The 25,202-nt window shown below is 39.2% G+C and overlaps 4 protein-coding genes across 5 annotated transcripts in view; 2 read left to right on the top strand and 2 right to left on the bottom strand.

Moving 5' to 3' along the window:
* Positions 1–306: 306 nt before the first annotated feature.
* On the bottom strand, positions 307–2,404 carry LOC138604947 (perforin-1-like). Its single transcript, XM_069676986.1, has 2 exons — positions 1,869–2,404; positions 307–1,731 (listed from the first exon to the last, which is right to left on the bottom strand). The coding sequence occupies exons 1-2, from the start codon at positions 2,402–2,404 to the stop codon at positions 558–560; spliced, it is 1,710 nt and encodes a 569-aa protein (XP_069533087.1). The 3' UTR covers positions 307–557.
* A 3,179-nt stretch (positions 2,405–5,583) lies between these two features.
* Positions 5,584–9,171, bottom strand: LOC138604943 (perforin-1-like). The gene is made up of 3 exons (XM_069676978.1): positions 9,106–9,171; positions 7,146–7,681; positions 5,584–7,008 (listed from the first exon to the last, which is right to left on the bottom strand). Exons 1-3 carry the CDS (start codon positions 9,121–9,123, stop codon positions 5,835–5,837), a joined length of 1,728 nt encoding a protein of 575 aa, XP_069533079.1. The 5' UTR covers positions 9,124–9,171; the 3' UTR covers positions 5,584–5,834.
* Positions 9,172–12,764: 3,593 nt separating this feature from the next.
* Positions 12,765–14,049, top strand: LOC138604990 (myeloid-associated differentiation marker homolog). Its single transcript, XM_069677044.1, has one exon. The coding sequence runs from the start codon at positions 13,022–13,024 to the stop codon at positions 13,925–13,927; it is 906 nt and encodes a 301-aa protein (XP_069533145.1). The 5' UTR covers positions 12,765–13,021; the 3' UTR covers positions 13,928–14,049.
* An 848-nt stretch (positions 14,050–14,897) lies between these two features.
* Positions 14,898–25,202, top strand: part of LOC138604845 (testis-expressed protein 2-like) — a 33,091-nt gene continuing 22,786 nt past the window's right edge. For both annotated transcript variants that reach the window (XM_069676868.1, XM_069676867.1), the window contains exons 1-2: positions 14,898–15,044; positions 15,587–15,690. The gene's annotated coding sequence lies outside the window, so the exon portion shown is untranslated. The remainder of the gene's footprint in view (positions 15,045–15,586; positions 15,691–25,202) is intronic.

Genomic DNA, 25,202 nt, shown 5'->3' with positions numbered 1-25,202 from the left:
TTGTTGTTATATTTCCTTCTGAGAATCCTGCTTTTCATTTGTCTGTCAAAGCAACTTCAAATCAGTATTTCTCAAGTTGCTGTATAAATAAATGTAAACATTCTTATGTATCACAAATGATTAAAGAAAAAAATGTTCTAGGGAAAAATGTCCTAGGAAACATACTCAAGTCTATCTCAATAGCAGCTGATTTGGAATTACTACCTACAATCTATAAGATCTTATGCACTTCCTTTTACGCAAAAACAACATCATTATACATCATAATTATTAGTAGTAATTAATAATAGAGAGACAGACACAGGGTTGTCTTTGCTGATGCTTTATTAGCCGAGAAAGAAAGAAGCAGAAGAAAAAATTGATTATTACAAACATCGCTCACAAACACAAATTTGCATTAAATGTGACAAATTAAAAACATATGTAATGAATTTTGCAAACAAATCAAAGAGAGATAAAAGTAACAGAGTAAAGATGCTTCTAACTACGTGCCAGTTCATTATAAAATCCGATCCTTATTCTCTCATCAACCAGCCATGTCACAGCAGCACCTGACCTCAACCTGACTGACTCATCCATTTTGCGTACGTCTTCCCCATCTCTCCGCTGAGGACCCCGTTCCTGGTGTAGAAGACTTCGGCAAGAGAGGAGCTCATAGGGGAGGGTGCGTACTCCTGACATTGGTCACCACTAAGACTTCCTGCACACTCTACTACGTAAGTGAAGAATAAGGTACCATGATTGAGCATGCAAGAGTCTCTCACCGTCCCGCTACGCAGATCAAGTGAACATTTGCCAAGCAGATCGCTGTTCCAGTAAGTGTCCTCATCGTAAACACTGAACATCAGTTTGTTTTTCATGTTGATGGTGATGGGCCCAAATTCAAATGTCTCCGGCCATTTAGGGTTGTCATTGTTACTTACGATGACTGTGCGCTTATTCTGATCGCCGTACTTCACCGTGACTGAACCATCAGTCTGACTCCACCTATCACCATTCAGACTCTGTGCATAGAGCTGGAACACTTTTAATGTGGCGAGCCCTTTCCCAGCAGGACAGCAGTTTGACTTGATATTCTTATTACTGTTGCAAACACAAGCACAAGGATCCCTTTTACTGGATTTGTGCCCAATCTTACAGGTTTCTGAACATTTCTTCAACACTGCATTCTTTTTGATGTACATCTCCACCTCTCGCTTGAGCCCGGCCCTGGCAGGATGACCTATCTTCAGTATGGTGTGCAGAGGCTGTATGTTGTATTGGACCACATCAGGTATGCTTTTCAGTGATTCCACCCAGCTGTTATATACAGCAGGGTTTGATAACCCATCAAAGAGATCAGCTCCTTGAATGCTCCCCCCTACAATCTTTGTGTTGCGCTCACTAAACTGGCTGCTAAAACTCTGGCTATGGCCTAACTTCTTCTTATCTGCCTGACAGTGTTCAGTCATAGCACTGACTTTGGCAGCGGATCCAAAGCAAGCAGAGGCCTCGACTGATAAACAGTCACTGACTTCAGTTGCCGACAGTCCACTCATGGTTGCCTGGCAGGTTTTGACAGCAGTGGTTGATTTTACTTCCCCTCCAAGAGACACCATTGTGATGTAATGCGTGCCATACGTGTCGATAAGTTGCCGATACAATTGCTCTGTTTTAATTGAACAGGGTGGAAGTGAGTTCACAGCTGATTCAAAGTCATGACTTAAGGTAGGGTTCGTTGCAAGTCTGTAGCTGTGAAGCACAAGATGAACATTCATAAATTTCAGTCAATCCAATTTATCACCGTTCATATTAGTCGCTTTATGCAGAATTACTGTCTACTATCAAGAACACACAAAGCACACAAAGCAAGTTTAACCACTACTCACCGGTAGAAGCTACAGTCAACAGAATGGCTTACAAAGGTGTAGTGGTCCTGTTTGGACTTCTGCATGGCAAAGGTAGATTCTCTGGAGTGGGAACCTCCTAAGCCAACCCCAAGAGTGGCAGGGCCGGGCACCGGGACATCAAGGCCAATTTTCCAGTTATTGGACACTGATGATGTGGAATCATTGACAAGAGTTTCAACCGAGTCATAAACTGTACTGGAGACCTTTGAATTGCACTTGGGAAGGGCTCTCCAGTCCACCACGGTAGCTGGGACCTTCTGGGTCTCTCCCTTCATGTAGGTGTTTCTGTACAGCTTGCAGGTGCCATTGCCAAGCATCCATGTTTCAGTGTCGATGACAAAGGCACCTTTGCGCTCCATTGTGACGATGTCGAACCCTTCTCCGGCCAGGTTGTAACCAGGGACAAAGGGAGCCTTTTTACACTCCTGTGGTGTACCCAAGAAGCTCACACTGGATGCCAGACACAGAGGACTGCACGTGCAGCACAGGAGCATGAGCTGCCACAGCTCTGCCATCTGTCGTAAAGAGTTGGAAGAAGACAAAAGCAGGTGGACAAAGAATCAGCCAACAGTTTTAAACTAAAATGTCTGAGTGAACTACAAAGCACTAAGCTATAACCTGTTCATTTAAAAGATAGCTCTACTCAAATATTTTAAGAGAACTGCATTTTCTTTGCCAATTTTTTGTTTTTTCTTTTAAATAAATAAAATGTGACTTCACCCAGGGGGAGTGGAGAGAGTTGTATATTAATAGTATGATTGGTAGTTTGATTCTCACCTCCTTCAGTCCAAAATGACAAAGTGAACTTGGGCAAGCCAGCCAAAATTGCTTCCGAGGCATAGCTGTTGGTTTGTGAGGGAGTGTGTGAATGGCTCAAAATAGATCCACCTCACACGGCTTCATCAGTGTTTCAATGTATGTGTGAATGGTTATGGCTGTAGTGTAAAGCACTATGATGGATCAAAATACCTAAAGGGCGCTACATAAGTGCAGTCAATTTATAATTTATCCACTGCTGCAGTAAAAAAAGAGCAAAACATGAACTCCAAGAGGGTGATTTTTTTTAGCGATTGAGTAATTATGAACAAAAATTGACATACGTACATCTCAAGAGGAGCATACCAACTTCCTGTGTCAGTTTGCAAATGCATTTCACTTCAACTCATGAGAAAACAGCCTCTAAATGTTGGCTTTTCAAATCTACACAAGATGCAAAATTTTAAGACATTTCTTTCTTTTTACTGTTTGACGACACTCTAGTACAGCAGCAGTGTGTGCCTGTTCCCACACCACATGAACGTCACACATTTGGTCTTCACGCTGACCCATTTCTCAGTCTCTTGTGGTCGAACTCATTAACTTGAATGAGGAAGTTGAGCTGAGTTGATGTACATTTATTAAATATGGAACTCTTGCAGTGAAATAAGAAGTTGGACCAAATATTTAATACCCATTGTTGTATTTAGATAAACGAGTTTGCAATTAGGTTACTTTCTTTACTGCAAACTATACATACCATGCTGGACCTTAAAGCTCCTGTGAGGAGTTTTTCACTGCTCTTCAAACAGATTGAAATTAATTCTGATTATTCTATATGACCTTAAAAAGCCAACCAGACCATCAGCGACAAGATTGATTACTTCTATAAAGTTGTTGTCGCTGGTGGGGGCTAGGTGTCGGACAAAGCTATTAACTGCACCTTGCCTTTGTTTACATTTTCCAGGGAAAAATTTAAAGTGAGTGATACATATGACTGTTAAAGAAGCAGGATGAGATTTTCTGTTAAAAAACAAAATCAGCAAAGAGATAAGAGGTACGGCTTTGTCCACAGGGGGCGACAAACACAAATAAATTACAAGGCATGAAGCTATAAACTAGGATGAGGTTTAATTTAAAAGATAACACAACTCAAATATTTTCAGAGAAGACGGTGTCTTACCGTGACTGTTGACAGCATGCTCTGCTCAGGAGCTCACAGTATCTGTCTGATGTTATAGTATCACTGTGGAGGTGGAGTCCTGATGACCCATGTGATTCTCACACATTTTATTTTTAACCATCACACCTTAAGTTAAGGTGAGAGATTAGACGGGGAAACTGTTGAGTGAACGCATTAAAGTCTCAGTGAATAAAATATTAAAATAATAAAATAATTTACAATTTTCGAATCTGAATTATAAATGTAAACATAAAATGTAAGTTTTTCCACAGTGTTGTGATTAATGGTTAGAGCGTTTAATAATCTACTGCTACATTTCTGCATAAATTGGCTGCAAACAATATCACAAGATGACATTGTTTTTAAGGACTTTCAGGTGAGACTATGAAATGTTGTGAACAGACTCTTCCTACTACAACCAACCATTACTACTTGACATGTGCCTAAAGCCTTGTGTCCTAAATCCTGAAGTGTCAGTGTGTTAAACTAGAAGTATAAAATGAATCATTAAAAACATGTGTAGTACACTGGTGGTGCTTTAGTTAAAAAGAATGTTTGAGTGTTTTTTGTGCAGAAATGTTCAAAATACTGACATGGGAATATGCAAATATGTGAGACAGTAATTCAAAACATTTGCATTAATGTAAGGCACTGAGACAGATGTGTAACGTCTAATGGGGATGTAAGAGTCAGTGTCAGGGGGCACTGGCCTTATTGTGTTGTAGTTATAGACAGTAGTTTGTATTTCTGGGTTACCATCCATCCCTCCCTGACACGAGAAGCGATGGAGTTGGCTGAACTTTAAACTTGCTCTTGTGCATTTCCTTTAGATTGAACAATGTCACCTTGATGAAGAAGAGTTTTTCATTGCAATACACTGCAGACTGTAAAATGTGATTTTTTTTTATTGCATATCAGCCCTGTGCTGCGAGTTGCTCTGTATCCAACATGTTGAAGTGAAAGGTCAATTAAGAGTACACTTGTATTTGTATTTGAAATACTTGATTGAAATATTTTTCAACCTCAGCCTACAGCTGGAACGTCCTTTAGACTTTCAATTCTTTTTACTGGTTTTACCAGATGACATCACCCCTCTCTGTCTCTCCATTGGCTTCCTGTTAGAATTCAGAACTGGTTTCAAGGTTTTTACTGATTTTACACTTTTAAAGCACATCTTTGTCAGGCCTCAATCTACATAGCAGATCTAGAACAATCTATAAAGCCTCCTTGCAGCCTCAGATCCTCAGGTGGACCCTTCTGTTCGTTGTAAAGAGGAGGCTTAAATAAGTTGTTATTTCTATAGACTTGTTTTTATGTCGCATTACAACATCATCCTTCTGTCCTTTCTTTTCTGTGTTTTTTTATCTTTCTTCTCATTTAAAATCTTCTCTGTACCCACATTTTTTCTTGCTCTTGTTTGGTCTTTCTGTTTGGGTTTTTTTGTTCTTGTTGTTGTTATATTTCCTTCTGAGAATCCTGCTTTTCATTTGTCTGTCAAAGCAACTTGAAATCAGTATTTCTCAAGTTGCTGTATAAATAAATGTAAACATTCTTATATATCACAAATGATTAAAGAAAAAAATGTTCTAGGGAAAAATGTCCTAGGAAACATACTCAAGTCTATCTCAATAGCAGCTGATTTGGAATTACTACCTACAATCTATAAGATCTTATGCACTTCCTTTTACGCAAAAACAACATCATTATACATCATAATTATTAGTAGTACTTAATAATAGAGAGACAGACACAGGGTTGTCTTTGCTGATGCTTTATTAGCCGAGAAAGAAAGAAGCAGAAGAAAAAATTGATTATTACAAACATCGCTCACAAACACAAATTTGCATTAAATGTGACAAATTAAAAACATATGTAATGAATTTTGCAAACAAATCAAAGAGAGATAAAAGTAACAGAGTAAAGATGCTTCTAACTACGTGCCAGTTCATTATAAAATCCGATCCTTATTCTCTCATCAACCAGCCATGTCACAGCAGCACCTGACCTCAACCTGACTGACTCATCCATTTTGCGTACGTCTTCCCCATCTCTCCGCTGAGGACCCCGTTCCTGGTGTAGAAGACTTCGGCAAGAGAGGAGCTCATAGGGGAGGGTGCGTACTCCTGACATTGGTCACCACTAAGACTTCCTGCACACTCTACTACGTAAGTGAAGAATAAGGTACCATGATTGAGCATGCAAGAGTCTCTCACCGTCCCGCTACGCAGATCAAGTGAACATTTGCCAAGCAGATCGCTGTTCCAGTAAGTGTCCTCATCGTAAACACTGACCATCAGTTTGTTTTTCATGTTGATGGTGATGGGCCCAAATTCAAATGTCTCCGGCCATTTAGGGTTGTCATTGTTACTTACGATGACTGTGCGCTTATTCTGATTGCCGTACTTCACCGTGACTGAACCATCAGTCCGACTCCACCTATCACCATTCAGACTCTGTGCATAGAGCTCGAACACTTTTAATGTGGCGAGCCCTTTCCCAGCAGGACAGCAGTTTGACTTGATATTCTTATTACTGTTGCAAACACAAGCACAAGGATCCCTTTTACTGGATTTGTGCCCAATCTTACAGGTTTCTGAACATTTCTTCAAAACTGCATTCTTTTTGATGTACATCTCCACCTCTCGCTTGAGCCCGGCCCTGGCAGGATGACCTATTTTCAGTATGGTGTGCAGAGGCTGTATGTTGTATTGGACCACATCAGGTATGCTTTTCAGTGATTCCACCCAGCTGTTATATACAGCAGGGTTTGATAACCCATCAAAGAGATCAGCTCCTTGAATGCTCCCCCCTACAATCTTTGTGTTGCGCTCACTAAACTGGCTGCTAAAACTCTGGCTATGGCCTAACTTCTTCTTATCTGCCTGACAGTGTTCAGTCATAGCACTGACTTTGGCAGCGGATCCCATGCAAGCAGAGGCCTCGACTGATAAACAGTCACTGACTTCAGTTGCCGACAGTCCACTCATGGTTGCCTGGCAGGTTTTGACAGCAGTGGTTGATTTTACTTCCCCTCCAAGAGACACCTTTGTGATGTAATGCGTGCCATACGTGTCGATAAGTTGCCGATACAATTGCTCTGTTTTAATTGAACAGGGTGGAAGTGAGTTCACAGCTGATTCAAAGTCATGACTTAAGGTAGGGTTCGTTGCAAGTCTGTAGCTGTGAAGCACAAGATGAACATTCATAAATTTCAGTCAATCCAATTTATCACCGTTCATATTAGTCGCTTTATGCAGAATTACTGTCTACTATCAAGAACACACAAAGCACACAAAGCAAGTTTAACCACTACTCACCGGTAGAAGCTACAGTCAACAGAATGGCTTACAAAGGTGTAGTGGTCCTGTTTGGACTTCTGCATGGCAAAGGTAGATTCTCTGGAGTGGGAACCTCCTAAGCCAACCCCAAGAGTGGCAGGGCCGGGCACCGGGACATCAAGGCCAATTTTCCAGTTATTGGACACTGATGATGTGGAATCATTGACAAGAGTTTCAACCGAGTCATAAACTGTACTGGAGACCTTTGAATTGCACTTGGGAAGGGCTCTCCAGTCCACCACGGTAGCTGGGACCTTCTGGGTCTCTCCCTTCATGTAGGTGTTTCTGTACAGCTTGCAGGTGCCATTGCCAAGCATCCATGTTTCAGTGTCGATGACAAAGGCACCTTTGCGCTCCATTGTGACGATGTCGAACCCTTCTCCGGCCAGGTTGTAACCAGGGACAAAGGGAGCCTTTTTACACTCCTGTGGTGTACCCAAGAAGCTCACACTGGATGCCAGACACAGAGGACTGCACGTGCAGCACAGGAGCATGAGCTGCCACAGCTCTGCCATCTGTCGTAAAGAGTTGGAAGAAGACAAAAGCAGGTGGACAAAGAATCAGCCAACAGTTTTAAACTAAAATGTCTGAGTGAACTACAAAGCACTAAGCTATAACCTGTTCATTTAAAAGATAGCTCTACTCAAATATTTTAAGAGAACTGCATTTTCTTTGCCAATTTTTTGTTTTTTCTTTTAAATAAATAAAATGTGACTTCACCCAGGGGGAGTGGAGAGAGTTGTATATTAATAGTATGATTGGTAGTTTGATTCTCACCTCCTTCAGTCCAAAATGACAAAGTGAACTTGGGCAAGCCAGCCAAAATTGCTTCCGAGGCATAGCTGTTGGTTTGTGAGGGAGTGTGTGAATGGCTCAAAATAGATCCACCTCACACGGCTTCATCAGTGTTTCAATGTATGTGTGAATGGTTATGGCTGTAGTGTAAAGCACTATGATGGATCAAAATACCTAAAGGGCGCTACATAAGTGCAGTCAATTTATAATTTATCCACTGCTGCAGCAAAAAAAGAGCAAAACATGAACTCCAAGAGGGTGATTTTTTTTAGCGATTGAGTAATTATGAACAAAAATTGACATACGTACATCTCAAGAGGAGCATACCAACTTCCTGTGTCAGTTTGCAAATGCATTTCACTTCAACTCATGAGAAAACAGCCTCTAAATGTTGGCTTTTCAAATCTACACAAGATGCAAAATTTTAAGACATTTCTTTCTTTTTACTGTTTGACGACACTCTAGTACAGCAGCAGTGTGTGCCTGTTCCCACACCACATGAACGTCACACATTTGGTCTTCACGCTGACCCATTTCTCAGTCTCTTGTGGTCGAACTCATTAACTTGAATGAGGAAGTTGAGCTGAGTTGATGTACATTTATTAAATATGGAACTCTTGCAGTGAAATAAGAAGTTGGACCAAATATTTAATACCCATTGTTGTATTTAGATAAACGAGTTTGCAATTAGGTTACTTTCTTTACTGCAAACTATACATACCATGCTGGACCTTAAAGCTCCTGTGAGGAGTTTTTCACTGCTCTTCAAACAGATTGAAATTAATTCTGATTATTCTATATGACCTTAAAAAGCCAACCAGACCATCAGCGACAAGATTGATTACTTCTATAAAGTTGTTGTCGCTGGTGGGGGCTAGGTGTCGGACAAAGCTATTAACTGCACCTTGCCTTTGTTTACATTTTCCAGGGAAAAATTTAAAGTGAGTGATACATATGACTGTTAAAGAAGCAGGATGAGATTTTCTGTTAAAAAACAAAATCAGCAAAGAGATAAGAGGTACGGCTTTGTCCACAGGGGGTGACAAACACAAATAAATTACAAGGCATGAAGCTATAAACTAGGATGAGGTTTAATTTAAAAGATAACACAACTCAAATATTTTCAGAGAAGACGGTGTCTTACCGTGACTGTTGACAGCATGCTCTGCTCAGGAGCTCACAGTATCTGTCTGATGTTACAGTATCACTGTGGACCCATGTGATTCTCACACATTTTATTTTTAACCATCACACCTTAAATTAATGTGAGAGATTAGACGGGGAAACTGTTGAGTGAACGCCTTAAAGTCTCAGTGAATAAAATATTAAAATAATAAAATAATTTACAATTTTCAAATCTGAATTATAAATGTAAACATAAAATGTAAGTTTTTCCACAGTGTTGTGATTAATGGTTAGAGCGTTTAATAATCTACTGCTACATTTCTGCATAAATTGGCTGCAAACAATATCACAAGATGACATTGTTTTTAAGGACTTTCAGGTGAGACTATGAAATGTTGTGAACAGACTCTTCCTACTACAACCAACCATTACTACTTGACATGTGCCTAAAGCCTTGTGTCCTAAATCCTGAAGTGTCAGTGTGTTAAACTAGAAGTATAAAATGAATCATTAAAAACATGTGTAGTACACTGGTGGTGCTTTAGTTAAAAAGAATGTTTGAGTGTTTTTTGTGCAGAAATGTTCAAAATACTGACATGGGAATATGCAAATATGTGAGACAGTAATTCAAAACATTTGCATTAATGTAAGGCACTGAGACAGATGTGTAACGTCTAATGGGGATGTAAGAGTCAGTGTCAGGGGGCACTGGCCTTATTGTGTTGTAGTTATAGACAGTAGTTTGTATTTCTGGGTTACCATCCATCCCTCCCTGACACGAGAAGCGATGGAGTTGGCTGAACTTTAAACTTGCTCTGTTAATTATTTATTATTTCAGCAGTAGTTTCTTTGTATGTCACTTGGTTGGTCCACAACTTTGGTTACCTGTAGAATATCGCAACAAATATTTAAAGGACTGTCATGGAATATTCAGAAGATTAATCTGAATGACTTTTCATCTAACACTGTCTGACGACCCTCCAGTACAGCAGCAGTTTGTGCCCTGTTCCCACACCGCATGAACCGAAATGTCACACATTTGGTCTTCACTCTGACTCATTTCTCAGTCTCTTGTGGTCGAACTCGTTAACTTGAATGAGGAAGTTGCGCTGAGTTGATGTACATCTATTAAATATAGAACTCTTGCATGCAGTGAAATAAGAAGTTGGACCAAATATTTAATACCCATTGTTGTATTTAGATAAACGAGTATGTCATTAGGTTACTTTCTTCTTGTGCTACAGTATGTATACCCAACATTAGCTGCAAAGAAATCATGATGGACCTTAAAGACACAGTACCAGTTTTATTGCTTGATTACACAGATCTTAATTCCAGTTGTTCTGACATTTTGTTTCATGTGGAATACAAACAGGAGAAACGTAAGTGAAGTAAATGTCAAACTAAATTTAAGTAAAAAACACAATTGACAAAGAGACTTCCTGTCACGTGATAGAACTGAGCTCTGTCCTAGATGCAAGTTTGCAGATGCACACCACCTAACAGACACAGTACAAGCTTTAAAAGGTTATGACAACCCTACGACAACACAACAACCAAGATGTTACATAACTGGTCTTTTTTCACACTGGGTCTCATGGGGTTGGACTCTTTTACTGGTTTCAGGCAGCTTGATTTTCATTACATTTTATTATTTATATATTTTAATAGAATTTTTATTAGGATTAAAATTCTATATTCCAATAAAATAGTAAAAAAACATACAGTAATCCCATGTAACACACAGCAATGAGAAGTTTGTAAAAGACAGCCTCATCCGTTTTATCCAAAGGTCCAAACTGCTTGTGCTTAGTAGTTATTATAGGCTGTCATTCTTTAAAGCTTCAGTGAGCTGATAGTATATTAAAGGCATTTCAAGCAACGCATGTCACTACTATCAGAGACTGATTCAAAAATGTGTGCCTCAACAAAATACAAATGGATTTTTTAAAATTAAAAATCCTACTTTATATCACAAAATATTCATTTTAGTTAGGTTAAAGTCTCGTTGAACAAGAAACTATTAGGGAAAACGCTATGTATGTTTATTCATGTACATTATGATGAAGATTTTTGTCACTATTGGAAGGTGTGTTCAGGGTACTCTGCAGATAAAGCAGTACAATTAGTTCAAAACATTTCACTGCCTGTGTTCCTAACTTGAAGATGTTCTCCCTCTGCTGCTGCTCACTCAGTACTACAGGCAGCCTTCCAGCTCTACTCAGATATTATGGGGGCCGTGAAAAGCTGTGATTTATATATTTACCACAGTGTGGCACTAGTTTCATGAAGAAAAATCCAGAGATGTGAGATGGTCACAACAGCTGCTTTACATACATACTTTTGTACAGCATATCTACTTAATTTCGAATGCCAGAAACCTTTTGTGTTTCTGTGCAAGAATTACGACATCTATATTTACATTTAAAGTTGATGGAATGACTGGAAAATGTAATTAAGTGACAAGGCTGCTGTCTGGCAATGAAATTAACATGGTGATGACGGTTGCTATATTGCATCCTCATCATCAGTCATGAACAATCTGTTCCCACGTTGTTGTTTTGTGGATTTTAAAATTAATTTTGACTGAAGGAATAAACAAGAGGAATACTTTATATATTTAAATATAAGATGATTGAATTGGAAAACTGACCCTTAACCATGGTGTTTTACTAACCATGATTGTTAGTAACACAGCCACAAATTACAGCCATTTTTCAGTAGTGGCAGGTTACCTCTGTTTATCAGCTCCATCAGTCTTTGTAGAGTGTGTCTTCTCCCTTCTGTCAAAACTGAAGTTTTTGAAGTGAAGCTGTGTGACACGAGGGAATTGATGTATCCACCATCTATTTATAACAGAGAGAGCAGGTGTGCAGATAGACAGAGGCAAAGTGATTGGTTTGGATCTTCAGAGGATTCTTTGTGCTTGTGTTGATACAGCACAGACATACAGACCACACACCAGCAACATGCTTGTCCCATGAAAACATGAATGCATGCAAACATACATTTATCCTACATAGGAAACAGTGCAGGTGCATACATACATGCACAGCCATATACATACACATGCATGAATACATTCAGACAATATATGATTCACTCACAGATATATCCAAACACTTATTTCAGTCCAAGTCAAACACATCTCCAAGTGTTTTCAAATGAAAGTGAGACAAGATGCTCCTCACAGCTTCTTCTCCCCTGAGGGTTAAGCAGGTCCACACCCACAACCAGACAGCAACACTTCACTCAAATCATCTACAGCACTCAACAACCCATCTTGCCTTTATACAAATGCTGCACAGAAAGTTTCGAACACCATGTGAACACAACCTCCGGTGACCTTATTTTATGCCTCCAGCAGTGAGGTCAAAGTAGTCAAGAAAACAGGCAGGAGGTGGCAAAGTAATGCCTGGCGAGTCTAAAGAACCTGTTCCTGCAGGAGTTTATTACTGGTAAATAAGAAAAGAAGGAACAACATTTCATGATGATCACAGGGGGGGGTGAAAGCAAGCATTGTTTGCACACGCTTTTTATATTGGCCATTTGCACCTACCTACAGGGAGATGGAAAGCACTGCTGCAACCTCAAAAAGGAAGTAGGCGAGGCTTATTTTGACGGCAGCAGTGCTGCAAAATATATTCCAGGAGACACTATTTTGAAGTTATGCTCTGTGTGAACAGGATGAAGCACTGGTGAACTCAGCAAAGAGAAAGCACGTGTTTGAGATAACTGTTACTTTGGACAGTGATGGACTGATCTTCAGAACCCAACATCCTAAATATTTTGGGAACAATACAAGCTGGCTAACAAGGCTATTAAATTGGAGGATTTAACTGAAGTAAATCCAAAGGAACTATAACCAAGGTATTGTTTGACACACCTAAGGACATCTCTTTGATACTGGATTACTCAGATACAACATTGTGACAATGCCTGTGATTGTACTTGAGGCCCGAGACTTCACCAGCGCTCTGTTTTTGGTGCGGACATGGGAAGTCTTATCTGGCTGTACCACCTTCAGTCTTGTGGCCTCGCTGGAAGATTCAGATTTAAACAATGATCTATCCAACTTCCACCCGAACACATTCAGGATCTTCTGCATGTTTACCTGGTGCTTCTTCTTCACCCTTTCACTCCTTATCCACTTCCTCAGTGTCATCCAGTTTCACAGCCTCATCCCAATATCCTGGAAGAACCTCACAGTGACTGTGGCAGTTTTAGGTGCATTGATGTGTTTAACTGCCTCTGTTTTTTTCCCTTGGATCATCATGGATAATCAAAGGGCATCACCGCGCCCTGTGGTGGCTGCAGTGGCCTCCTGCCTCACCTTCCTGGCCTACAGCTCCGAGTTCTACTTTCTACGCACCCAGGCTCATGAGCAAAGAGGCTACATGGGCAGCATGCCTGGCCTCCTTAAGATACTCCAACTTTGGGGAGGCTGTCAGATGATACCCCTGGTTGTGGAGGTGGTCCGTAGATTGCCAAGTGGAGTACACAGTTGGCAGATGTGGGTCTCTGGTGTGTCATACGGTATCTGTGTCTTCATATCCCTCGTCACACTGGTGGTGATATTAGGTGACTTTGCTGGCCGATGTTTTCTACCTTTTGACAGATTTCTGGCTGGCTTCAGTCTGATTGGGGTGTTGCTCTACATGTTGGCCACAGTGATTTGTTTTACCAAGATACTGCAGCTGAGAGACCATGGACAACAAATCCCCAATGACAGTGCAGGACTGATTATTATGGAAACAGTGGTTGCCAGTATTACATTGTTGGCTTATACAGTGGACCTTGCCTTCTCCATTAAACTGTTGTGTGACCGGAGTCACGCATGAAATTATTCTTTAAAGCTAATGTGAAGTTAAAAGTTAAATAGCTACTTTAAAATTAATGTGAAGTTTGTCATGTATAGCCATGAAAGGTTTTGGAGATAATAATGTCTTAATCAAGTGTGAAACTGAAGGGATGTTTTTACCATAAAAACATGAAACAAATGACTATGATGGCACTGTATTGTTTCAGTGAGTTCCCCAAAATGGGATTGGTTCAACTGATGCGTGAAGGAGTTATGAGACATTTATGGTGCACTTCACTTTGCCACACATACTGTAAAATCACTAGACCTAGGTTCTGTGACAGGTGCACTGACTCATAAATACTATCATAATGTGGTGCACATAGTGGCACCAGAACAGCAGTCATCACTGATAAAGGCTATAAAAATATGAACTGTTTACTTTGACGTATAATTTGGAAAAAAGGGCCACAAATTGCATGAAGAATGTATTGAAAATAGTTCACTAGAACTAAAGAGTTTTATTAGATTACATTGACGTAATAGATTTACTTCCCAAGAAGTAAAAAAAAAGTAACAAAACGACTTGATAAACTGAAAATAGCTTTTTCCCCCTCTTTTCTTGATAATGCTTTTCTTTTTTGTTGTTGTTGATTTCAAAAGCAAAGACATTTACTAAAAAGGAGCTCATCGCCACGCCTAATATTTACATCCATTATTAGAACAAAAATACCCAACTTTCTTTCATTTTTCTTGTTTCAGAAAATGATAAACCATAAATCACGATGAACCATTGAAATAACTTATTTACATTTTATACTGTTTACCTTCTCACATCTGCCTCAACTGATCTAGGCATTTAAAGTAGGTCTGTCGAAAAATCGATCGTCAAGCCTAAACAGGACGGGAAGCCAGCGATCCCTGTGCTCTGGTTCGATTACTCCGGCCTTGGTAGATTGCTGCGTTTTTGCCTTAAGGAACTGGGTCCAGTTAGTCAGTTGTCAACAGGCTAAGCAAGAAAACGAGCTCTTGATACAACTTGGTACGTGGAACTGGTAACACAAACGTTACTGTACGTTAGAGAGTTGAGAAAAGCCTTTTGACTCGTGCTTTTTTCGTTCGATGTATCCAGACAAAAATGAAGTCCCCCTGACACGGTAAGATATCTTTAACTTGTCTCGTTTTGAAACATTTTGCGAGTTTAGTAAGACGACATCGCGCAGCAGGACTTAACACCAATTCGAGATTCAGTCTGTTGCAAGCTAGCTTTCCGTTTCTTCTTTTAATAACTCGTTCCATGTAGTCCAATTTGAAGTAATATTTAAGCTAATAAAGGCGTAAAAAGTCTGTCAGGCAATGTAGTCGCTGGCTTGTTATCTGAATTGCACCACAAGACGGGCTGGTTTCACTGGTCGTTCTTAGGTTTTTGCTATTAAAGCGTCGCAAGCCTCTTTTTCATTGAGAACACTTAGCATGTTTATTAGCAGAGAGGCTACAATTATCTCCAGAAAACCCATACCTTACCTGCCACTGGAAATGCGTTATATTGTATACCATATGGTTAGGTCACAGTCTACAAACATTGTACACAAAGGCGACCAGTGTAACTACTTATTCTCCAGGAAGCAAATACTCTAATTTATGTTTGTCATCATGTTTTTTATTTTTACATCTGATGAAGCATTTCTCCCGTTTATAGTGTGCTCTTCAGAAGCCCCCTGACCATCATCGACATGTGAAACTTGACTCTCCAGCAGGCAGATGCAAGTCCCAGGCTGGATTGAATGGCACTGAGGATACAAGGTAAGCACTTTGCCAGTAAATTTGAACTCATTATTGATCCATTTCCTTGGTGAGGGCAAAGTCTAGATAGACAGAGAGAGAAGGGAGAGGGGAAAAACAAACCGCTGTGGAGAATAAATGTCAGTGTAGGAATACACTAAAATCAGTTTAACAAATGCTCTCAAGGATTTAAGAAACCTTTATACCATTATCAAATCCACATCAAGTGATATTCCTGATATGAAGGAACACAGAGAAGCATGTGGGGTATTTGAAAATACTGTGTTCTTCTTATCGGATGAGATAAGATCATAACTGGAAAAAGTAGGTTTACTTTGTTTCTTTCTTTGTTAACCACATACAGATGCAGTGATGCTGGTCATGCATGAAACATTTGAAAATGTCTCTGTCTGAAATAAGCTCTTGAAAACCTGGCCTCTACATGACTGACTGTCCATTAGTTTTTAGAAACACCACAGAACTCAGGCCTCAAGCTACAGAAGAGACCTATTTTTTATTCAAACTGTTTACAACCTTAAGGCTTCCCTTCATGGGGGCCTACTGTTACACTTCAGGTCCTTCAGGTAAAAGCCCTGAAGTGTGGATGGTTAAAGTCAATAGCAGCAAGGTGTTTTACAGGTTTCTTTGCACACATTGACCTCAAGGTATGTTTAAAATGTAAAGTGACTTGCTATGCAGGGTTTCTATTCATAATGACCTACTCCCATTTACCAAGTTTACAGTGGTCTCGCTTATGTTTTTCTCCTCTCTGTTCTTATTATATAGCATGTAACTGTCTCCTATGTTTACAGAATAACCTCAAAGACACTTGCAGGTTGGAGATCATTGTTTTTAAAGGGTATTTCAACAAGTTGCATTAGCGTTACAGGGGACAAGGCTTTAACTGCTGCCCTTAAGAAGGCTGTTTTTGGGCTTATTATTTTGGATGGATAAACCGGCTTATATATCTTGGGGCCAAAGTCATGTAATAATGTTTTATTCTTCACAAAATCTCCTGAAGGTTTCTACACTCCTATACCCAAGTCCTACACCTAAGACCATATTTTTATGGTGCTATTGGGTTTCTAAATTCCTTTCTCTCTTTCCTCTTCATGTTATCTATCACATGATCATTAGCAGGTCTCAGCTATATTGCTAAACTATTTTGTTGATGACTCTTGAACTTCTACAGTATTGACTTCAACATTTTATTGCAGTCTTTCCTCATTTCTTTACTCCGGCAGATGATAGATTTTCAAGTCTTGCTTGATTCAGATAACAGCTGCTTTATTGTTAAGTCAATATTACACAGTACATGGTGATTTGGTGAGTTTCAGATTTGCATGAAACAGCATGTAGCCGGCGTTGAACAATAAAGGACTTCCTTTTCCGCGTGCTGCATTGTTTACAGAAAAAGAAACCGTTTTTCTTGTGATTTACTTTAATTAACGGGGTCTTGCCCTTGCCAAAATTTCAACATCATAATGCAGATTGCTAAAAAGTAAAAATGAAGCTTTGTCAGGTCTGTCCTCAAGAGGAGAAGAAAACTACTTTTAAAATGTTCATTTGTTGAACTGAGGTCGGCTCGATCATTTCTGATGCATTCGATGAAGTTGGGAAATCCGAACGCTGAAAGGCTTTCGTGACACCGCGTCAGGGAATTTATCTCAAGTTGAATTTCAGATCTAGAACAGATTGTTAGCTGTTAGCATGCAGATGTCTGTTTTAAATAGAATAATAAGAAGCTACATCATCATCAGATAGCCGCTGATGGGAGCCGGGATGTTATTACGGCGCATTATGTTCCTGCTTTTGCTCTCCAGGCGGACTGTTTTTCCTGCATATGCTGCAGCCTGCTGATACCTGATTGGTAAATATTACTGGGACTACAAGTGTATTATAAACGGAGTTGCCATCCCAGAAATCCACGTCCCTGCCTGTAAATAGAGATAAGATCTTGTGTAATGTGACTACTGTCTATACTGAGAATTTTCTTTTAATACTTTCACTCTTTTTTTCTGAGTAACAATTCTTAAGACCTTCTTCATGGTGGTAAGGAGCAATGGCTGAGAGAGAAAAACCGGACAAGAGGCTTTATTGGATATTCCTTGTTGGTTTGTTTAGAGAGCGGCAGTCTGGTCTGCAATAAAATATTGAAACTAAGGCTGACATAAAGACCAACATTGTCAAGTAATTTGCAAGTTGGCATTCACACTCGCCAAGTATGCTGTAATGTATCATGCTATCTTTCTACAAATTTCTGTCCAGATAAATGATTCCATGCAATATGCATTTATTACTAACATTTAGACCAAACCACAGAACCACTAAAAATAAGACGTACCAAAAGCCTAATACATCATGTGCTTACAAAGGCATATAATTCATATATATATTCTGCACGATCAACACACACACACACACACACACACACACACACACAGAAAAACAAACAGCTTATGTTGAGCTGACGATAAATGCTTTCAAGTGCAGCAGTGCAGCTACGTCATGTTTTCTTGTACAGTTGGCTTTGAATGAATACGGATTTCTATAGCAAGAAGGCACATTTTTCTTTGTTGTTAATCAGGGATTATTTCATAAAATCTGTTGATGATGAAAATATCAAATAACACTGTTGTTATTTATTACCTGACATCTGTCACAGAGTACTGACAATTGGTAGACATAATGAGTTTAGCTGTCACGTTAGAAAGGAAGAGTGACAGCAGAAGGTGTGAAATGAAAAACAACGACAGGATTTTAATGCCTCTGAGAAAAAGAAAGCGGTTAAGGGTTTGAGCAGCAGGTGCCGTGACCTTTTGCTGGTGTTATTTTTCCACGAATTGAGTGCGTCATGTTAAACTTTCACAGTGAGACAAGGAACATGTGCTGCTTATCATCCTCTGAGAAGAAATTAGCCTACACCCCTGTTGACTGTACACCTGTTCAAAGCTTTGACTCATTTTATGGCCTTCCAAGTTCTCACCAGGCCTATTTTTATCATACTAAAATAAAGATAGGTTTGCTACTTGTGTGATCCTCTTTGGGATAGCTGACGAGGAATTGACATGAAAATTAGACGACTTTGTACTTACAGTATTTTCAGTCATTTGCTTGAATTGATTTCACAATGACCTCATTACAATATTGTTCAATGGGATTTTAGTAAAATTTTTATTAACCACATACAATATTGTACCTCACAGACCTGTCTTTACAAAGTAAAATGGATTTAAAATGTTTGCCTTCTGTCATATGCTGAACTAATTTGGCTTTTGGTTTCAAACATGTCACAGTTTTCAGGCTTTTACTCAAGGCCTATTTGGATCAAATTAATACAAACCAAGCCTCCTCCTCTAACAACACAGCCTTTTGATTAAATTAAGAAGGGTTGGTTAGTGCCTTGCTTCAGGGTTACCCTTAGCTTATCAACCATAATGTCATGTTTCCTAGTCAACATGTAGACAAGAGTTGTTTTGAGTATTACAATTTCTCCCCCTTTTTGTGTTAAAGATGGAAAGTGTAGACAGCCTTTGTACATAAACATAGGCCCAGCTTGACACAGTTAACAATCTTGACAACATTGCCAAGGCAGTAAGCTTCAACTATTGTCACATGAGTGTGTGCTTGTGGAGGTAACACACTTTTTATTGGAGCAATGTCCAGAGCTTTGTTAGACATGTGATCTTTCCAGAATTCTACTTAAGGGTGTGTCTTTGTTAATCTCTATAGACAATTGTGTTGTCTGTCAGTAAGATACTGGCAGTGCAACATATTTACATCATTTTTTATACTTGTTAACTCAAGAGGACATGATCAGTCTTCCTTGTCTGTAATAAGGCAATGTAAGCTCTGTCATTCAGAGTTCAGGGTACTCATAAGGCTTTTGTTATGTAGCTACGATTTCTTCTCATTCATGCAGGGGCCAGCATTGTTGGTGTTAGAGACAGGTGCTGCTCCCTCACCAATCCCTCCACTGAAATAATGACTATTACTAAGACATCAGGAGAATGTTTCAGCCTGCCAGCCGTCAACATTTACTGGCCCTTCTTCAGGTGCTGTCTGCATTGTGCACTGACAGTACCATTCATCTCGCTACTGTCATAATAATCACTTGTTACCAGAAGAAAGAGACAGAGGCAAGGTGGGAGGTGGGAAGATGTATAAAAATAGCCTGTCTATAAATATTACTTCACTGTTTCTCACTTGAAACTGAGACGAGGGCAAAAATGCTGAGGAAAAAAAACAATAAAGATGTGTTAGCATCAGTGAATTCATTTTCTGTGTTAATTTGAGCCCAGAGGAATAGTGCTGTCTTTTTTTTTTGTAAGATTAAAGCCACTCCTTTTGAATATCAAGCAGTCATTCACCATGATCTACAGACATAACGCAGACCATTTCAGTCTCCCATGAGCTGCTGTCACACTTGATAACAATGTAGTCTTTTGTCTTTACTCTTTTGCTGAGAAATACTTCCCCAATTCTTTTCACTTTGTTGAACACTGAAAACAATAAATGTAGGATTACTGCATTCCAGGCCCAAAGTTAAGTGTCAGTTATTGTTGGTCAGGAGTAAAGCCAGAAGGACATGGGATTTTTAAGAAGGATACCAATAAAGATTTTAGAGGGGAGAATTCACAGATTACTGTTATGGCAGCTGATGCATAGTTTATTTTTAAACTGGACTGAAAAAAAGAACCTTGTTTACATAGATTTTGCTCTGATATTACTCTTCAGAAGTAGTCAGAAGGCGGCTTTCTATAACTAATAACTTTATTAAAGACTACGTAAAAATGTATGTCAACCAATTCTTGTGCTGCCCACTTCCTGCTCGCCTGTACTGCAGACAGCTGACTGAACTTTAAACTATGGATAAGAAACGCGTTCTGACAGACTCCCCAAGCAGTGATTCCTGCACTATATGTTCTGTATAAGAAGTTTACATATCGACCTATAGCAGGAAACTACTAATATATATTTGTAATAGACTCATATCAGCCAAATATTAGTCAGACTCTAGTCAGGAGTTCACAAAGATGAAGATATATTGGACGGACAATCATATTATCCATGTTTTTTTTCTGTCATTGGCTGTTCAACATTCTGGCTTTATGGAAATGAATGACATTAATGAGGCTGTTGACATTTGGCATGTACTGGAATCTGTTTGAGGAAACAGAAGAGTCTTTTTGAAAGCAGGAAGTTGGTTTTTTACCATTCTATGTTCGACCAGATGTTGCCAGCTGGGCCGACAACTGTTCTAAATGACTGGAAGCACACTGGCTTGGATCCTGCACCAACCAGTGTAACTGAGTTGGCTTGAAGGTTTAGTTTCATTCTTACTTGTCTTGATGGGTGCCCATGAGATACAGTTAAACTGCTGAGTGTTTAACCTCATCATTTCATGCCATATGTTTTCTTGGAAATAAAAACCATAACTAAAACAAGAACCAGGCTGCGGCCTTACATGAGAGCATGAAAAGAGGGCTGCTCTGTCCTGATAGTCTGTCTGCAAATTATGATTACACAGTTGACCTCTTAAGTGATCTTCTCTGTAATGAGTCGTTTTTTAAAGAACTGAACATGTGACTAGCTGCTTCAAGGTTATTGAATAGTAATTGGAGTGATTCTGATGTTTAAAATAGCAATTGGACAACTTAAGTACAAATTGAGAAAACACAATTTAATAAAAAAATAAGATGTTACATGTCTGTTTTGAAAACTATTCAAGTGCTGTAAAAAGTAATCAAAATTGTTAGATGTCATATGGAAAGAGTGTGTCTTATGTGGAATTCCATGTGAAGGCCCACAGAGTCAGTACCTGTAACCAGAGCGCAGAGGCAGATCTCTGCACTTGATCTATGTCACAGGTTTGTCAGCCAAGGAGTTCATTCATAAGTAATGGTGGCCTGTTAACAAGGTTAAGCAGTTAAGTGAAGAGTGCATTATTAAACATGAACAAAGTCTGGGTCAGTAAAGTGATAGGGTTTGAAATAAGCTGAACCTTTCAAAGTTTAAAGTTCAAACACACAAACACGGCCTCTTTATGTTCTTTGTAAGAAAAAGCAGTTATTACTGTACAGGGTCTGAGTTGTGCTTGTGTAAAGCCAGACTCTGTGTTATGAAAGGCTACTGTTAGTCTCTGTGTTCTTTTTCACTTCCTAGCCTCAGTGGTCCTTCTGTCACATGCTCTCCACGAGCCAGTGTGTTTTCACTGTTTTTCTACAACAGCTGAGCTATTGCAGGCAATAATTGAGCAATACAACTATCCTGATGGTCATTTGACATCAAGAATTAACTCTTTCAAATCTGCAACAGCGTTGTCATCAGAATATTTAAATATTAGAATGAAGTGGGAAAAAAACGTGTATTTGAAATAGGAAGTTATTGTATTAGGCTACACGTATCTGTGTTAAGAACAGGAAGCTATCTTCTAAAAGCTGCAGGGCACTGTTTTCTACACTTAGTTTTCTTTTACTTTCATGATGACTGAATATTATTTTTAGTGCTTCAAGGATTAGTTAAATAATTGACTAACTGGTAACTATTCAAGCAAGAAGGCAAAAACTCTCTAGTTTCAGCTTGTTAAAGGTAGGGTAAGTAGGTTGGTGACATTTTTCTTCACATCCCAAAAGCAATCGGTAATTCCAAAGCTCTGACAGAAAAATATAAAAAATAAAATAGTCCAGTCATTTCATTAGGACTGAATGGATAGTTAGTGATGACAACATTGTGCTCACTACTCTCCCCAAAGCTCTGTTGTTGCAATGATTTCAGCAATGCAATGATTTCAGCTTTTTTTTAAATTAATTTTTGAAAAAAAGTAATATTGCATACTGTTTGCCACAATCCTCTAGGATTCTGAAGAATTGTAACACAAATTTGTCAATTAATTTCAACTGTTAAATCAAGAAATGAAATTATTATTATTTTACCTTACCTGTTATTTAGACAGTATTTTCACAGTGGATCTCGACTTGCATGTTCTAGGAAAATCTATAAATAGAAATATCAGACTTTTTGGGATGCCTTGTATAGATGGCTCTAAACAGGTGCAAAGTTCTAATTAGTCAGCAACATTTCAGGCCAGTGATTTGACAAGATCTAGCCATTGTTTAATAAAACTTACCTGGGGAGGTACATGAAGTCAAACAACCTTGCACAAATAGTCACATATTTCCAAGAATTAAGGATTATGAGCAAACTTGAATTTATATGCAGAGAATGTGGGCAAGAAAGATCTAGGTTGTGATTATGATCAAACAAGGGTTGGGTTAAAGTAGGTTCATCAGATGTGCTGTTACATCAGTATTTCTCATGATAACAGGTACAGTGTAAACCTGCAAATAATGTTGAGCAACTATTATGTGGATTTCTGGTTGGATACCATTATCTGCCATTGGCATTGTTTGTTTCCTTAACCATTGTTCCAGTCCGGACAGCTGACTTGCTCAGACTTAGCACTGTCATGGGACAGAAACCTTGTGTTTTGGAAACAGCCATTTCTCAGGAACTAAGGAAAGGCTCATTATTTCTTCATGTACTTACTTTTTTTGACATTATACAACGCATGTTTTTATTTTTTGTATTTAAATTAGTTGTAATTCAAGGAAGAAGCAGCAGCACTAAAGGGGTTTTGAACAGGGATTATAATTAAGGCAGGTGATAAATAGAATACTGCTAGTTTGTCCATTTAAGTTTGCTGTGAGAGATAACAATGGCACACAGGTCTTCCAAAGTAAATAACCTTATTTTGTCAACACACCAGCTTGTTTCAATGGCAGAGTGCTTAAGTTGGCAGAGGAAGGTTAAAAGACAGGCAGTGAGATAATTATGGGCAAGGCCTGACATTTCGATCCCCACCCGTTTCACCAGTTTGTCAGCATTCCTGTGAACACTTTCGGTTCTATTCGGGCTGCAATTGTTTATTCGTCTCCAGAACATGGCATCTAAAATGACTCTGTGAAATTCATTTACCAGTTTACCACAGCCTCTTAGTCACCCAAACAGGCACATACACACACTTTTGTCCCTACTAAAGCAGCTAGGCACATAAAATTCTACATCTGCTCTACTTACCCCTCTACACTTATATTTTTACAGTTACACAAAGAAAGAGAGGCTAAAAAAGTGAGGAAACATTACACATGATTCAGTAGAAGCACATAAGGGGCCCTGTAGTGTTTAAATACAGAGAAAAACAAGTATAAAGAGCCTTTTGAAAGAAATGTCTAATGATACATTAAGCTTTCTCCAAATGCCACATTTACTTTTTAATTACAACCTCAAACAGTGGCGCATAAAGTCTGTGCAGCTATTGGATACCTGTAAATTGTCATTGCCTGTGGGGCCATTGACTGTTAGCTACTGTAGCCGCACTGTTGGCAGAAGCATTGATGTGAGCAGTGGACTGTGAGACACTTTGCAAGTCATTAGCTAAACTGTCAGTTTAAGCACAGTGAAAGCCATTACCACTACAAATATACAGCAGGATTGGAAGTGTGACTTCCTCTATTCCCTTCCTAGGCAACCTGGATAACATAAAGTGGTCTGGGATTTCATCATCTCTTCCATTGGGGAATGTGTTAGACATGTCTCTTTACGGCTATTTTTCTTGAAGCTCATGCTTTGTACCTTAGCAAGCATTCTATTATTGTCACTGATGTAACCTGTAACAGTGGTGTATGACATTTGAGATGCCACGAGGGGCCTGGCATGTGGTGTTGTATTGGCAGGAAGCAGGATGACTTGCAGAAATACCCTTATAGTGTGGTTACTGAGCTGCAAACACCGGAAACACTGTCTGCCAGATGTACTGATATTATAAGCCCTAATCCACTCAGGAGATAGGGACAGTAATGTAAGAAGAGTGGTCTCTAGTTTCATGTGTATATTTGCATATATAAAAATGTATCCAATTAACCAGGAATCAGTCAAGATTTCAAAATATTCCTCATACCTTTGTGTGGAAAATTTTGAGCTTCAGGGAAATGGACACAATATGCATGATCATTGTCTGTTGTTGACTGTGAAGGCTATAGTGTTCCCCAGGTGCATGTCTTTCCCCAAAGTCACTTAGCAACAATTTCCCTAATTGCTCTGTGTATTATGATTCAGGCTCACTCCAAGAGAGCTGCGAGAGTTGTTGACAAATATTTGATTCTTTACTGGTCAAAGGCTCTTGGGTAGTTAGCCTCTCACAGTGGATTTACTTAGAAATCAGGGGTTTAAATGATAAATAGTAAATGGACTGTACTTATATAGCGCTTTTCTAGTCTTGCGACCACTCAAAGCAGCTTTTCGCTACATGTCACATTCACCCATTCACACACACATTCATCCACTGATGGAAGAGGCTACTACCTACAGTACCCAACTGTCAATCAGTCATCAATTTCACACATTGTTGGCTATGCCACCAGGAGCAATATAGGGTTTAGTGTCATGCCCAAGGACACTTCGACATGTAGATTGAGGGAGCTGGGGATCGAACCACCAACCTTCAGATTGAAAGACAACTGACTCTACCACTG

Source organism: Semicossyphus pulcher, unplaced genomic scaffold (assembly GCF_022749685.1).
Source record: "Semicossyphus pulcher isolate SPU_LCO1_2020_fin unplaced genomic scaffold, fSemPul1.0.p SCAF_27, whole genome shotgun sequence".
Lineage (NCBI taxonomy): Eukaryota > Metazoa > Chordata > Actinopteri > Labriformes > Labridae > Semicossyphus > Semicossyphus pulcher.
This window is presented reverse-complemented; position numbering and strand designations above follow the sequence as displayed.